The sequence below is a fragment of the Amblyomma americanum genome, chromosome 7 (assembly GCF_052857255.1).
Source record: "Amblyomma americanum isolate KBUSLIRL-KWMA chromosome 7, ASM5285725v1, whole genome shotgun sequence".
NCBI lineage: Eukaryota > Metazoa > Arthropoda > Arachnida > Ixodida > Ixodidae > Amblyomma > Amblyomma americanum.
In genome coordinates, this window is record NC_135503.1 from 63,804,672 (window position 1) to 63,821,939 (window position 17,268).

General features: G+C 49.0%; 1 protein-coding gene across 1 annotated transcript in view; it reads left to right on the forward strand.

Annotated features, from left to right (window-relative positions):
* The window catches only part of LOC144097739 (uncharacterized), a 36,595-nt gene extending 20,924 nt beyond the window's left edge, over positions 1-15,671 (forward strand). Inside the window, exon 2 of the mRNA XM_077630377.1 lies at positions 14,400-15,671. Coding sequence (XP_077486503.1) covers positions 14,400-15,605 — 1,206 coding nt within the window. The 3' untranslated portion in view covers positions 15,606-15,671. The remainder of the gene's footprint in view (positions 1-14,399) is intronic.
* The last annotated feature ends 1,597 nt before the right edge of the window (positions 15,672-17,268 follow it).

Below are 17,268 nucleotides of genomic sequence, written 5' to 3' on the forward strand. Positions count from 1 at the left end.
AGAAAAATCGAACAGCACATACACACACAGAGGCGCGGCCACGCTAACCCAGCAGGTCCCTTCGTTGACCAATGCTCCGCCGTCGTCCCACGGGACACGGAACTGCCGCGTTTTTCTCTTTTGAAGGGGTGCGGATTTGCTGGCCAGAGCCGTCTCGGGGTACTGTTTCGTCTGTACTACAGCTGCCTCGCCGAGTGCGCGGAACGCTCCTCTGATGATGGATTTTAGTGCAAGAAAGGATGCATACCGAAGCAGCGACGGATATTTCGCTTACATTTCAGGATTTCAGGCGGGATTTTGCGCAGAACCACAACTAACGCCAACATGAACGGACAAACTGAGTACGTGCGCCATGTCTTTGTGCCAGACGTCTGATTGGTAGCTGTGGTTAGGTAACTACGCTCTTTCGAGTGTGCTGCTTACTATTTGCATGTATCGTTCTTTTCAAAATGGATGGGGCAAGTAAGTAACAGCGTGGCCAATGGTGGGGATGAAATATTGAAACAGTGACTTGGATGATGGGATCAGAAACGATAGGAGTCATGCCTGCTAAGGAGCGTTTCAGATATAACTGATAGGTTTCAAAAGTATACATTGAGGTGGGGCTTGACCGCGCTAGCTGCTACTGTTTGAATTCTATGGTGAAAAGATGAGAAGAATGCTTGTGCGTCTGTTAGCTGCACCAGCTAACAGAGAAAATTTAGAAAAAAATAAAAGAAGGACGTGTGACCGGATAGTGTGTATTAATTTTGCTCTTTGTCCCATTGTTTTCGCTGCAATAAAAAAATTCAGTCTCCTCGAGAAAAACTGCTCGCGATTTGCAAATGATATTTTTATTCTCGCATTTAAAGGAAACAATGATCAAGTAACACAAGATGCCGTGTAAACCTCCAATATAGGCATCTGAACCGTGAAATACGGTACCTCAGGACGAAACTGCACCGCAGACTGGCCGAGTAGCAGAGTCTCCCTGGCGCTCTGTTGCCGGCCGGCAGCGTTGGGAGGCACCTTCCTGCGTGGACTCGAGCCCTTCCACTTCCCTCAACTCCCCGTCTTTTTCGCTTGAGAGTGAAAAGGAGGGGGGGGGGGGGGGGGGCGCTACGTTGCGGGGAAGAATGAGGTAGTACCGCGAGACGCGAACGGTGGGAGGGGGTGGACAGTGACAGATTTACGTCTTGTGCAGCTGTCTAGGCCCTTTCCCCTTCCATCCTGCCGAGGTACTTCCCTTTCGAACCCCTCAGCCTCCTCCCCACACACGCACAGCCGTTTTTTCTTGAATTGCCCTTCCTTTTGGTCCCTTTACTGCTTTTTCTTCCTCAAAACTTTGCAATACTTTGTTGCTTTACTTCGCTTTGTGTTTTTTCCCCTTTTCTTCTCGCCTTTCCCCATAGATGGGCTTTCTGGTGCGTCCAAATCTTTGGAACGCGCTGTCTAGAAAAGGAGAAAGGGCTTCCCTGACCCTTCGGCTGTTTTCATTTCCCCTTAACAGTGGGTCCCATTCATTCCTTGTTGAGATCCCGCTGCCGTCCCCACACCTTTGGCCCGTCGTGGCGGACAATGTGCGACGGGACGGACGAAAGGGTTTTGGGAGAGCAAATACAATGGCGAATATGTGGCGACGCGAGAGAAAAGGTCCGAACACCCTCACTCGCGGAGCTCTGCCCCTGCTCACCTCCTGTCCATCTCCCAATTTATTTCTCCTCTTCTATTACTATTTTTCCTTTTTCCTCATTTCTCCCCCTCCCCATTACCGGCCACCGCCGTATGGGGCCAAAGACGACGGCTTGCCTCGCGTGCAGTTCGCGCCAAATCTGCTTTTCGAGGCTTAGAAGCGCAGCCCGCTTATTTACGCTCGTGCACCTCCGGTGCCATTGTGTTCTTTCGCACCATTTGGTGCGGGCCTTAGGCTGTTTACAGTAGGGCTCGGAGTGTTCTTTTTTTGTTTACTTTATCTCGCGTACTTTCCCTGCTCACGGCTTCAGCGGCAGCAGCTGCACTGAACAAGTGACGCCCCTCCTGTGTTTGGACCCTCCGAAGTGTCCACTCTGGGTCAACAATGGAAGAGTAATGGCTTCCTCTTCGTGCCAAGAAAAGCGGAGCGTCCAGGACCAAAGCAAATAGAGACGTGAAGTGGTAATTTCGGAACAAATGAAAAGGGCGGGTATGGCTCTCCAGGCCGCGCCGGTTCTAGTGGGCGGGGCTGGGAATGCTGCTATGGCATGCGGCCCAGTTCGCCAATGCGCGAAAAGGAGCCATTTGTTGCGCAAGTATTTACGGGTGAAATGTGCGGCGTGAGTGTAGTTGAAGAAATTTTTACGATTTCAAGAGAATTGCCCCTAAATCGATTGAGCCCTGGGTCTGGAAAGTGTAACGATAGTGTTCAAGCGCTGTGAGTCTCTTCAGCACGTCGTTCTTTCATCGGAAGACGCCGTGCAGCTGCGACTGTTCATTCTCTCCAGACAACAGGCTGGGTGGTAAGGACGAAACGAAACAGAGAATGAAGGTATTAGGTTAGGAGCTTACAGATCCGGTGGCTCGTTTACCCTTCCGCAGAGAGCCATCGGAATCGCGAGGGTTGCAAAGAATGCCTCCGCGTCGTGCGTTTCGGGTGCTGTCCAGGGCCTTTTATAGGGAGTGATTCTTCGAACGGCACCGTCACGGTCGCAAAGGGCCGAATACCTTTTGCCACTGAAACCGGACGAGTGCTCAAGTCCATGGGGTCGTCATTAAAGTCGGCAGCTTCTTAAACGACCCGGCTGTTCCGTGCGCGTTACGTAAACAAAGCCCACATCACTGGTCATTAAACCTCCGGCTGAAGACCACACTTTCGGGGGTCAAAGAACAAAATTTTGACTTTCACATCAACAGGTGTGGTCTACAGCCGCCGGCTAATAGTAGAGGAAACGGCTTCGTTCAGGAAACACTTGGCCCAGAGACTTTTGTCCCCGACTGTACCTTGTCATTGCTCTCGTATTGGTTAAAATTTGGCGGGAGCAGAAACAGTAAAGCTCCGCCCAACCACCGAAGGTTTTAAAAGCAGCTGTAAACAAAGAGATAGAGACAGCACGTCGAGTCTCGGTCTCGGCCACTTTTGAACAGTATTTTCTAAAACTGCCTTGTATTTTATCCCGTAACTGATTTGCTAAGAAGTTGTAGTGACTGCCCCAACTGGCAACGTGTCGCTGGACGAAGACGCGAAGTCCTTTTCGTACCGCTAACGGCCGTGTACGATCACCGACCAATCAATGTACCATCGTTGTTCCTCGATCTAACGAGGATCCGACCAGACCAAACCGGCCACCCGTCGAAAGTTAACTGAAGGATCGATATATACTGTAACTAAAAGTTTCCGGAGGCATCAAAAATTTTACAATTTTGCTACGCTGTCTTGCTTGTCCTCAGCTTTCACAAAAAAACTTAGCGTCTGTCGGTCTTCGCAGCTGGCTAGCTTCCTCTGCGTCTATTCAGAAGAAGCAAGGAGGAAAGCACGAGTAAATAAAGGATAAATAATCGGGTCACCGTTTAGCTATTTGGCGACAACCGTTATTTTTTATGAGAAGCTTTGGTGGGCCATGTGCAGCTCGCATAGTGCTGATCTCTCTCTCTCTCTCTCACACACACACACTATATATATATATATATATATATATATATATATATATATATATATATATATATATATATATATATATATATATATATATATATATATATATATATATATATATATATATATATATATATATACACCTTCTTTTCTCCATACATGGAAAGCCGAGTCTACGCAGTCGTCCTTGTGCGCGTGTTAACCCATTTGTGTGATGCGTGACATCGTGCTGTGCTTCAACAGTATAAAACTCGGTTCAAGGAATAGGCACCTAAAGCGCTGAATTTACGCACGTCAATTTACGCCAGGGTTGAAACATTAAAATTTGTGTTAAATGAATGAAGATGCTCGTTGCAGAAGTCGAGGATAGCAGTTTTGTCTAACGAAAGGAGCCGACATGCTGGTTCTATTTGAGTAGCGTGATTGCATTTTTCTAGTTTTTTTTTTACGTGTAATAACTCGCGTTGTTGTCACGTTATGATTGCAGGGTGGCGGGGGACGGGGAATACATGCGTATATGGGTTGGACAGGCTACGGAAGAAACAAAAGTTGAAAGGTCAAGGACGTAAGTCACGAATTTAATCAAGAAAAAAGAAACTAAAGTACGTAATCCCGAAAATCATTTCAGCGACACAGGATAGCTCTAATCAAATCAACTTCGATGTCATCGCGCGGAGCGACTTACTTTCTCAGGCAGTAATATTCTGTGGAAACTTATTACATTGTCTAATGGAAAGGGAGAGAACGGTCCTTTAAAAATTATGCATACACCTTAAGAACTGCACACGCGCGGTCCCGTGAGGAGGCTTGTACTGAGCTGTACTTCTGGCTTAAGTCACACTTATACATTTTCTGCTATAATGGAAGCTTGGGCGAATGATGTGATAGCAACATTAAATGTAGCGCAAGAAACAAAGAGAAAATGGCGGAGTAAATAAGCATTCACTACGCGGATAACTTCGTCATGCGTTCCCTTTTTCTTTTCTTCACCTCTGTTAGACTACAATTCATTTTGCAGTCTTGTTTCGACTTCGTCTGCCATTTTTTTTTTGGACAGTGAGTGGTTAAGTGCTTTAGCACTGTTCAAATAAACCGTTTCCGAATATCTAGCTAAGGGCAAGTGAAGGCAATCAGTGAAACTCTGCAGTTTCAGTGAAGCCCGCAAGCTGCTTGCTGTGATTGTAGGAATAGTAATACAGAGTCCGGCAGGGCCGGAAATCTCACGCTGGGCCGAGTGGACGTAGCTACCTACCTCCGTAAAAGTGCAGCAAACACTGACATGCATCATAACACTCCACAACTGAACAGTTACTCCTTGCATATCCGCAGTTCTGGACAAATTCAATTTTGAACAGGAAACCATTTATGAACCCAATTTTTTCTTATAATATAAGATTTCGCTATAACACTATAACTATCTCCGTAGATCACCCGACGGCTGTCTTGTGCTTTTTTTTTTTTTGCTATTAACGTTTTCGCTATCGTCAAAAGCGTTCCCTATTGGTCTTCTATGCAGCATTCAATGCTTGATGCGATCGATGGAAACACTGTAAAAGAAGGATTTTGCTTCATATCTGAGTAATGAACCATTACTTTCAATATTTCGATATCAGCGTCTTACAGTTTCCCAATTTTCCACACGACATGTGTTTGGTGGGAGCAAGCAGTTTATGTAGCCTCCGTCGTCTGCGGGCGAATAGACTTGCTGATAGATTCATCGCACGCGGGGCTGGTGCTCTCACTATTAAGTGGAGCTCTAACAGCGAAATAGCACTTTGCATGCATTGAACAAAAGGTCGCCAGCAAAAAGCAGAGGACACATTAGTAGGCCCCACGCACGAATGCTTTGGCGCCACTGTAGGAGCCAATAGGAGATACAGCACCGCGTTCACGAAGCCGGCAATGACCGCGATACCCTGCGAAAGCGCTGTCCCTTTCGATCTGCAGACAGTTCTTTCGTCCGGCCGGCGATCAAGAATCTGCACTGCGGGGTACCGACCGACAGCAGGCGTCCACTGGCGGAGTTTCATTACCACAACGCCGTTGTTCGCGCCATCAGGCGGAAGCCTGCAGACGCCATAGGAAGGGCACTTCACTGTCCTGGAACACGGCAGAGATGATGACGGCAGCAGCAACCGTCTGCCGCACGCAGGACGCGCCATTGGAAGCAGCAGCGGTGGGTGTGCAGAAGAAGAGACCGCGATTCGGCAGCCGCGCCATGCGAAAGCTGTTGCGTTGGGCCCATGGTAAGGCGTGCATGCATATAGTAGACCGGCCGGCCTGCTTAGACTGCGACTATACACTACGACCGAGGGCAGGTGGCCGCCGTGTCCCGCTCGACAGCCGACGCCACGGTGACAGCGCTGATTAATTTACGAGGTTAATTAAACGTCCGTTTCCACCCTCTCTCACCGACACCCTCCTCCCCCGCACAGATGCGCGCCTCTTGGCAACGCGCGCTCCGCTTGGGTCGCCCCTATATATACTGCGTGCAACTGCGTCGTCGAGTTCAGCGCTCTCGGTTCGGCCGTTGTCTGAGCTCTTTGTCGAGCATGACTTCGGCTCCAGCGAAGCGCAAGATGATGAAATTTCTGGTTGCACGAACGTTGAATTTTTCATTCCCTGAGTAGATAAATGTTCGTGGTCATCGACGACGTCAGTCAAATCGAGTGCCTCTCCAAAACCTTCGCTCAGGTTACTCAGCAGCTGGGAATGACGCCTCCGTTTCGCAGCAGTCTATCTGCCTCTTCTAAGGCATAACATACAGAGGAGTCTCTTACGATCGACGTTCCAGCCGAAAACAAAAGGCAATGCCTGCCATTTTCGAACCCGTAAATTATATTGAAAGATGATCATATTGCGTTGGCTGTCTTTCGGTGACAGCTGCTATGCTAAAACAGATGAGTCGACTACGTTGTCAGGGACTGTCGGCTATAAAATTATGGCCTCTATCTTTTCACTTTCTTTTCTGACGTTGTCGGAAGGTGGTGCTTTTGCGTTGTAATTCAAAAGTACGACAATGCGAAATTACAATGGAGTTTTTCCTCGAGTCTACTCAGAGACAGTTTGGTTCGAAACTGAAAAAAAGCCTGTTGGGGAATTTTTGAGCGGTTTCCGTAATGCACACAGTTGCATGTAAATTGCAGGTAAAAATCACCAACCATTCCTAAAAAAGAATGTGGAGGGTCAGCAACACAAACGTGCCACCAAAGATGAGATACTTATCAGCCGCTACTATGTTCTGCGCACCTATATGCCTCATCAGATACGCGCAGTGAGGCCTACCCTTTAAGTGAAGCTCGAGCAGGTCCTTTGGTGATGAAAAAATGAAGAAGTTGCCTTTTATTGACCACAACATATTTTCTTTTCTTGTTTGAAAATTTTATTTTGTTATTTTTTGCGTAGTTTCAAAAATTGTTTGGACTCATAGCCATTGCCTATTTTGGGGTTCAGAACACGAAAGTGCGTGCTGAACACGGCATGTCAAATCATTTAAAATAAAATTGAGAAGTAATGTGCGCACATATAAGACAGTGTAACGCAGAACTGTTCGCAGAATAAAGAAATTGTACATCGCTACCGCTACTCGCTGCTGTCACTGGCAACAAAACGTAATCTTGCACGTTTTCCACTCTTCCCAATGTATGCAAGGTATCGCCATGCGAATTTTTATGCTGACACTGTGTAAGTGTTTTAATCAAATAAGTAAAGATGTGAAAAAAAGCAATGATTGGGAAATTTTTGATTCTCTACTGCACTGAGTTTTCTTTCCTTCATGTATACTGCATGACGGCGGCACCTGACATCGAAATTTCTGGCCAGCAGTACCCGCACAGCCTGTGAACAAAGTTGGCTTAGTAAAAGGTGGTCAAATCGGGTGTGAAGATGGATGTGAATGACGAAGCGAATTCATTTTTGCACTTCTGCTAATAGAGCAATGTTGCCGCTTCGACTGGCTGAGCAGGGCCAGAATGCCGGTTTTACACTGGCTAAGCAATGAAGAGCATCGCGCAACGAGGGGCGAACAACGGACGAAGGTTGGTAATTATAGGACAATGGCCGAACATCGCCCCTATGTTGGCCGGACGTCTTTTGTTGGCCGAAGATTGCCTCAACGTTGGCACATAAACAAACGCTGGGTCGAGTTGCGCTCCTGTAAAATGTCCGGCCAAAAGATCGACATTCGTGGCAGTTCTTCTAGTGTTCTGTCGTTGCAGATGCGGCGTTGGCGAGCTGGTTGTGAACTAACGGAGGACGGCTTAAATTGCTCACCGAGCTCATGCATAAAACTTCAACGCTAATTTCGTCAGTCCAGACGTTAAACTCCGAGGTATTCTCGAGTAAGACGATACCGAAAGGATAAAGGCCAGACGTGAACCAAATGCCAGGAAAATAAACGCGTAAAACAGTCCGAAGAACCCTCTCTACGCTTTGTCTTTCCCTCCACATAACCGCCTTTCAATTGTTCCCCGACCATCTCCCCCTCTCCCGGCAGCTTTCTCTTAATCCATGCCCAGAGTCAGGTTGCCTAAAGAAAACGTGCTGACCATCAGCGAACAGCAGCCGCGAAGCAAGAAAACAAGGAAGCCATCATTCCGTTCAACAAGAGAAACCAGCTCGCCAGCCATTACGGATGTTAATCTCGGTCTTTTCTCCATCTCACGCCTCAGCCCGCCCTACTCTGTCCCGTGAGAGGAACGCACATGCCCGCACTTAACGGCGTCATGGATTCACACAGAAGCACGTCTCGAATAGCCTGCGACGGGCAGACATGGAAGAGGAGGAGGCGGAGGAGGAGGAGGAGCGAGTTTTCCCCGAGAGTGGGCGCGGAGCACGTTGAGCATCATGACGACGACGACGCCGACGCGAGACACAGGCGCGTGTGCCCCTGACACTGAAAACGTGTCACGGTGGCTGCAGAGGCCATGGAAGCGAGGCGTGTGCGGCGCGACCCGCATGCCGAGTGGAGCTCGCCCGCAGCCCTCCATTGTCGTCCCGTGTGTGTGCGTGCGTGCGTTGCGGTGAAAACACCGCGCGACGGCCTTGCGTCGACGAGGCCGCCCTCCATTAGACGCGTGCGGCGCGCACAAAATGAAGAGTGTCTGTGTGGCCGCCTCTGCCTCTTGAAGAGGTGGCCACGCGGAGAATGCGAAGGCTGCTCACGTTTGGGGCTGCGTGGACACGTTGTGCGAACTGCGCGTTATTGGCGTTAACGAGGTGCGCGATGTCTCGTTGCGTAGACAAAGCATTAGAAGCTGCGTGTTTTGTCCGCTTGTCGGTCTCTTTTGTCCAGGGTTTGGTGCGATGCCTCGATCGACCTCGGCACGTCGCCGCGCAGGTTCAACAGGTCTCATTTTCTGCAGCCTTTTTCACAAAGAAAGTGCACCAGCATCAGAGCGCGTATTGTTGATGAGAAGACGTTATTCACAGGCGTGGGAGGGAGTAAAAACACAAAACAAAGAAAATTACATTTGCTGAAGACAGGGACAAAGAAAAAGGCAGGATGGCGCTTAATTGGACTCCCGGGACAGAAAAATGTGCTCAAGCAAGCAGGCATGAATACAGGACAAACCCTCTCCAATTTCAAACTGGCCCGGACAAAAGCTCACCAGTGTATTACGTGGTGCCGGATAAACACCTCTATTGCACTTTCATTCATTTGTTCACTGTCTTTACAAGGTTTATTTTGCCACAAATAATACATGTCATTCAAGAAACGAAGATTTAGCACAATACGGCGATATTCAATGCCACATGTGATTCCGTACTTCCCTTGCTGACAAACGTGGTGTGCTATGACGGCTTCAATGTCGATTCACGATAATTAACAATGTTAGAGTAGTTCTCAAAGCCAACCTACATAAGCATGTTTTGGTCATTACGTCCATGCCAATGAAGGATCGTGACAAGATACAAGGAAAACTTACACGTTTCAATTTGACGCTTGTCTGAGAGTGTTCTTGACAAAATTTGCCAGATGGAGGCGGCGGGATCGAAGGGCAAGGGGTAAGAATCGAGAAGTTTCGATGTTTGAAAATCGCGCGACTGTCAAGCCTCGACCTGAGAAACGCAGCTCTGGCGAACTAGACCTGTTTTTCAACGCCTGCGCTGCAGACACAACAAAGCTACAAATCGACGAGTACATTTGTAGCGAGCAGCGAACAGACTGTATGCATCCTGAAGAAGTGTACATTTCTTTATTCGGCCAATCAGCAGCTACGCAAAAAATGTTAGCGAAAAAATGTGTCCACAGCAACCTGATGCGCTTAAAATGCGATTCTGCTACCATAACAACGGAGTAGAGGTTGTAGACTCAAAATGTGTGTCCTTTACAAATTTACTTGTATTCAGTGGTTGCCCTAAATAAACTCACTGAAGATGTGCAATGGGTGCGAAATGTTAGCAAAGCTCCGCTTTCATAACTTTTCTATGAGATAGATGTTAGTTAGGCAGATTTCCTCTTCTAACGCAACACTTAAAAACTAAAAAAAATGCTGGTGGTTTAACTCTGGTTAACCCTGATCAAAAGCGAAAAGCTGCATCTCCCTGGTTACGTTTGCGGTCGAGCGATTGGTAGCCATACTGAGTGAGACACACACACAGTAGTAGGCTTTTTTTTATTTGTTAAACATCTTGCTTTCTTCGAAACGACATTAAAGGCGGTCACACAAGACAGCATATGTTTAATATTACTTCGGTGATATTTACAACTGTATTATTGCGCGTTTTATGCGGAGATATGGAACCAAATCTGGTTCCAACCGACGCGCAAACCCTGAAAATTTCAGAAAGCCAAACTGAAAAATAAATTGGTTTTTGGGGAGAGGAAGTGGCGCAATGAGAGACAGGCGCCATTTCCTTTTCTTAAAACCAACTTTCAGTTTTCTTCTCTTACAGCGTGGTTCGGGTGTCCACCGAGATATGTGAGACAGGCGTCATTTCCTTTCCTTAAAATCAACTTTCATTTTCCTTCCCTTACGGGCGTGGTTCGGGTGTCCACCGAGATATGTGAGACAGGCGTAATTTCCTTTCCTTAATAATAATAATAATAATTGGTTTTGGGGAGGAAAGGAAATGGCGCAGTATCTGTCTCATATATCGTTGGACACCTGAACCGCGCCGTAAGGGAAGGGTAAAGGAGGGAGTGAAAGAAGAAAGGAAGAGAGAGGTGCCGTAGTGGAGGGCTCCGGAATAATTTCGACCACCTGGGGATCTTTAACGTGCACTGACATCGCACAGCACACGGGCGCCTTAGCGTTTTTCCTCCATAAAAACGCAGCCGCCGCGGTCGGGTTCGAGCCCGGGAACTCCGGATCAGTAGTCGAGCGCCCTAACCACTGAGCCACCGCGGCGGGGCCTTTCCTTAAAACAAACTTTCATATCATTTTCCTTCTCTTTACGGGCGCGATTCGGGTTTCAATCTCCACGGCAGGCGTCGCATCGATCACACTTAGCGTACCACTGAAGCCGTCAAAGTGCACCGGCGTTTTATGCTAAGTCCACTTTCATGACCTGCGCATGCAATGCCGGCGGACGCTTTCCCGCTTGACCGGAGGTCAAGGTCAAAGGTCAAAGTCGAGATGTTGTAACAGCCGCTGGTGTCGCTGCTGTAGGTGAAGTCATGTGTCGAACCTGACTACCACCACTTATGCTCATGGTTTGGCCTCTACCTACATTCAAGGTGAAACTTGAGGCCACCGTGACCTCTAGCTACATTCAAGGTCAAACTTGCGGCCCCGCTGACGGCTCGAAAAGCTGGCGTAGTGAATGAAGCTTTTCACTTCAAAAAAAAAAATAATAAACGTAGTGAACCTTTTTCGAATTTCTTGTACCCGTTTTGCAGAGAAATATTTTGCTGTCGCTGTTCAGCCAGCGGCAATACCAGCATCAAAACGTTTGTAGCTAGGCCGGTAAATAAAAAGCTGGGATGAGCTGCATCACGTACAGAACGATACCATGAAGTCTCTCGGATAAAATGACATTTCCGTAGACTGAAAGTGTGCGATGGCGGAATATGTCGCAAAACTGCACCCCTTCATCTATTTATCCTGCATGGTCTTCCTGCCATTTCTGCGAAAAGAAAGAATGCATGTAAAAGCTGACTTGCGCAACAGAATGGAGTTGCGGCCATAAGACATTGCTTTTTCACGCCATTATGTTCTGCATTTGCAGTCTGAACTCTCTCACCCATGCCTAGCCTAACGATAGCAGTGCTTGTTTGCTTTTCTAGGAACTGTAAGGTGTTCTCGCTGCTGTAGCGGGATCGCATGCCGAATGATTTACTTCAGGTGGCAGAGAAATTGAGTACTGCATGTGGTGAAACAGTGTCGACAAAGCGCACTTTACCAGCGCATAAGCGAAGGGTCCGATATTCTCTTTGGCTTTTGTTCTCCCCATGTGTGAGCGCTGGTCTATACGTACGAACAAGAGTCGCCGCAATGACGGCCACTTAATGTGGCTGAGGTGTACGGATTCCTTGTCTTCATTAAACACACACACGTGCCTGTCGATCTTCGCGCCATCCTAGGTAGGCCAAATAAACCTGCCGTTTCACGCCACGGTGAATCATAAAGCCGATTGGGTGGACATGCGCATACACTGGCGGGTATTGCAGATTTCTCATGGCTTGAAGCACCTATGGGAGGTAACGGACCATCCAATGTATAGTCCCGGCAAAACTTGACCCCGCGCCTCTCTCATTCTTTTCATTTGATTTAGTCTTTGTATTATCTGTCTTAAATTTCCGCCTTTGAAGCCTTATCCACAATAATTTTATCCCAATGTAATCCCAATGTTTCAATCCCGGCGCAAACTTCCCCGATTGAGATTTTTATATTTGAAATTTAACCACTAAGTTAAAATAAATTCTTCACCGTACCTAACATTATCAAGAACCAGACAAACCCGACATTCTCACCCCTTTCTCTTGTCTCGTATACTTTGCTAAGGTCAGTTTATTTTTCTCTTCAGACAGTCACTTATCGCAGCTGTTTACCAGCTTATTGTCTAAAATCTTTGGACCTCATAAGTAACCATGTATAGCTTTGTGTGTTGTGTACTAGTTATTTCCTGCTGCTCATATTTTGTTTTGGTTGCATTTTGATTTGCATTTGTAATAGTTTGTCTTTGTACCCCTCAACTTATTGGGCTTCACGGCCTGCAATACGTAACAAATAAATAAATACATGCATAAATAATAAATATGTTTATTCACTGGGCGCGATTTCATAACGCCCGCCCACCTCTTCACCGCAAGGCACCGGCGCTCGACACACATCGACGGGGCTTGAAGGCGTGAAAGCGCCGGCTCCCCTATTGTTGTCGTCCTCGCAGGACAAATGCGACTCATGACGAGCTCGCTCTATGCTTTTGTAAGTGCGTACACGTAAATGTACGCTGCCGGCACACGCTCTGTAACTGCGATGCGTATCCGCTCTCGTATAGATCACACGTGCGCCTTCCTCGCGTTCGGTGGCCGGCGTCACGTTGTCACAAACGTGAGTGCCGCCGAGCGAACGGTATCTGGTCCAAAGAAGCCCCTGGCACTCCCCGCGGGGACAACGTGCGCGCGAATCCGACCACGCTGCCGTGTCAGCCGCACACGCCGTCTGTGCGGGGTCTACAAGGCAGCGCCCAATTGTCACGGCATGCGCTGTTTTTGTCGACCCCCTCCCTCGGTCACGTTGGACATCCACGGCTTCTCGGCTGGCATAAAAGCCGCTCCGACGCTGCCACAAGTCGTCAGTGTGTGAGCACCGGTGGAGACGGGGTCTTCAGCAATCCTCTGGACTTTTTTACCTGCGGCGGCGACGACGGCACAGACGCTACTAGCTAGCTTCTCAACGTTGGCCCTGGATTTGGATACTGAGTGCCTTCGAGACTCGGAGAAACTCGCCGACAGACATGAGCCCACGGGTAAGTATATATGCGCTTGTAGAGACAATGCTGCTGTTGTGCCAGGGGAAACGTCGTTGGTGCACTGTCATAGCTCGTATGTGGTATAGAGGACGCAGTATCAGCGCTGTCGAGCGCCCACCGACGCAATCAGAGCTGGATAGCGCTGAGAAAGGGTTGTAGTCTGTTGTCAATGGCACTTACCAATGGGTATTGACGAAATCACCTTTATTTATTCCACACAATGGCCAACGAAGTCTGATTCATGTCCATACACCTTCTATGGTCGCTTTTGTTCAAGCTGCGGTCGGTCAGTTATTCCTGCAGTCAGTTCGTAGCAAGTATTGAAATTTCTATATTGGCTACAGATAGGCTAGACGCAAAACACTTAGCATAAGTTCCGAGATTAATGTTTTTCGAGACTGCTCCAAGCCCGGCATTACAATACAAACTTCATCCTTCACTTATGCCAAACGATAGGCAGGAAGGGACACAATACCACCGACGACTCAGCTTATGTACGATGCTAGCATAGGTACATCTGCGACAAAAAGTCTTCAGGACACATGGATCGCTTTTTAGCTGTTTAGTGGAGCACTTATAGCACCCCTAAGGGATTCTGCTCACCAGAACCGAGAAATTTAAAGCATCAGAAGTGCCATGACTGCCCTATATTACATGGCTGAAAATCATACCATGTAGAGTAAAGACTTTTGAGCAAGGCTGTACATGCTCTTAAGGAGCTGTCCTAGGCACTGTCTTCGGTTAGATTAACTGTCGTGTGCACCATCGAAATATGCTTTCAATGTGCGCGTGTTTCAGTACCCTGCTTTCAAGACTGTACTTTGCGTACCTTGAGCACAGATACTGATACCGTCGCATAACTCTTCTCTCGCAGACTCGCGCCTACTCAGCCTCTTTCCTCTTGTTCGTACTGGTGGCTGCCAGCGCGGAGAGAAGCTTCGACTACGACGTGGATGATCTGGAGCAAGTGGAGTCGCTCATCTGGGACACAAGCGATGCCCCCCACATGGGTCCTACAAGGCCACCCCAGCAAGCCTCACCCGTCGAAAACCTTATAGGAAACGACCCCGGCCTGCACCGGCAGATCTCCGAAATTGTGCGTCAGATCATCGCCGAGTACTCCCACCGGAACCAGCTTCCGGCCGGAATCTGGGTCGGCGGAAAGCCCATGGGGCCCGGTCTCCAGCAGATGGCCTTCCAGCACCAGAATCCGTGCTTCCCACCGATTGGCCTGCAGATTCCCATTATCCCCTGGAAGATGGACACTATAGCTCCTGCTGGTCCTATGAACGGCAATAACAACAACATGAACAACATTAACAATAACTTAAACAATAACCACAACAACAACAACAATAACAACAATAACGACAAGCCACAGCCAGGCCCGCTGCCCCCACTGCCACCTTACCAGAAGCCAGCATGGAGGCCCGCCGTCCCCGTCTTCCCAATTCCGTCCCAGCCGCAGCAGGCCCACAGCCAAGGGCATCTGAAGAACCCGCAATCCCAGCCTCCCGTGAAGACTTCTTTCAGCGTGTCCACGTCTCACCCCGTTCCGCTTCCCAAGAGGGACCTGCACACTCCTCTCGTTCCCTGGAGGTCCGCCGCTCCCGCTCCAGGAGAGCAGCAGTCCACCGGACCGCAGACCATTCCCCCTCCAATCCGGCCCCCCAAGCTGGCTCACCTCCGGTTCGCTCAGCCCCCGAGGACCGTCGGACGGGCACACGGAACGCGCAGAGGCCAACACATGCCGCAGAAGTCCGGTGTCTCGTCGCTGCCCAAGAACCTGCCAGCCGACGACGTGTACTACGCCAGCCAGAGCAGTAAGCTGCCCAGGAAGATGCCCAAGGAGGGGATGTTCCACCTGAAGCGCAAGCCGGTCGGCGAGTCTATCACGCTAGTCGAGCAACGCAAGGGCGGCGGGTGGTACAAGGTTCCCGTGGACAAGGACTCCCCAGACATGGGACGCCGCAACTACCAGGTGGTGGAACTGCATAAGGAGGAGGACCTCAGGAAAGACGGCCAGGGTCTGGGCACGGGCGAGGAGAGCATCCATTACATCCACATCCAGGAGAGCTAACCTGTCACGATCCGACGCTGTTGACCAGCGAACGACGTTGCGTTTTACGTATCTGTTTCTCGCATGCACACCACTCGACCCGCCTGCGCTCTGCGCACTCGCAATATGCTGGACATTGTATACTGTGCCTCACATCTCATTCCTTCGCTGTAAATAGAAAACTCACATTCGTTTTGTCTCTGGGTGTCTGGAACATGCACATAGACTGACGCTGTTAATAAACGACTGAAAATCTGGAAGAATGCGTGTTGCGGTGTATGGGACAGCTGTATGCTTGCAAGCGAGGCACTGCATAGCTTCGGGTCTTGGCGTACAGCATTGTTGCTGCTCGAAAAACTCTGCCGTCGAAACAGCGAGCTGCCTTGAGAACCATCGCGGTAATCGCTACAGTCCTGTGTTCTCTCATACTCAGGGTGTCGTACCTTAAAATTATGTTATACTTACACATTTCAACGTGCAATGTTTGTCTTTACTTTTAAGCTCGCGCAATTGATCTCCATTTTCCACGAGCAGATGTGCTGTGACAAGCTGCGATTGTATACGCCAGCACAGGAGGGAGGAGGCTTGGCGCGATAAAGCGAAGCAGTGCAGACCAGATGACCGTCGACGAAAGATTGTTGCAAAAGAGAGGCCGACGCGACAGAGGCCGTGCACGCAGGCCACGGAGAGATAAAGGCAAGAACGGGCCGGTCCCCCCAAAACTGCAAGAACACACTGCAGCCGCAGGTTTCCACTTGGACGAGCTGACACACGCCAGAACATCAAAGAGCTTGCGCTCCGCGTATCGTCCGAAACCCGAAACCCGGAGTCTTGCGCGGGCCACAGGCGAAGGGCGGCTCAGAGCGAAGAAGGGGATGCCTTGGTGCGCTGTGCGCTCACATATTCACACAGAGCCTTGGGAGGATGAGGGAGAGAGAGAGAGGGGGCAAACGAAAAAAAAAATCAGCGAGAAAAGCGAGCGCGACTGCTTTCTAGCTTACTTTACTTTCTTGACGAGCCGGCAGCGACTTCTTTGCGGCGCCCTGTACGCAACGTTTCGAGGATGCCCGGAAGATCGGATTTCTGTTCTTGGTTCCGGTCGGGGTCTTCAACATGTCTCGGGCTTTCGCGGAAGCGCCCTGTGCTTTATTTCTCCGCCGCCTCTTCACACAACAGTTCTCACTGTGTGCTCTGCGTCTCATCGCTTTTTATTTTGTCTTTCGTTATAGAAATGAGGGTTCGTGAAATATTTCTTCTCGGCCACCTGCGCTTGGCAAGTGGCGCCGGCGACTTGAGTTAAGAGGCGACGTTAGCTGGTGCCCGCCTTTAAAGTAATGTAACTGTGTATAATGCAGCAAAGATGCAGGGAAACGGATATGGTGAGAAGCGAGATAATGGATCTGGAAAAACTCGTGAGGGTTACGCTTCTGGCTAAACGACTTTTAGAAATATCTTCGGCTCTGATTTATATGACTGCACCCCCCCCCCTCCCCACACCTTCGCCTAAAGCAATTTTCACAGGAAAAAAGGCGGTCGTCATAAAAGAAAACATAATTAGTGCTGCCAGCGAACTAACACTGCACCAGAATGGAGCATACGCAACGCAGACACTCGGTTTGGCTGTGTAGTCATAAAATCCATCAGTATGTTGAGAAATGCTTTCCAGGTCGGGCTGTTTGTGGAT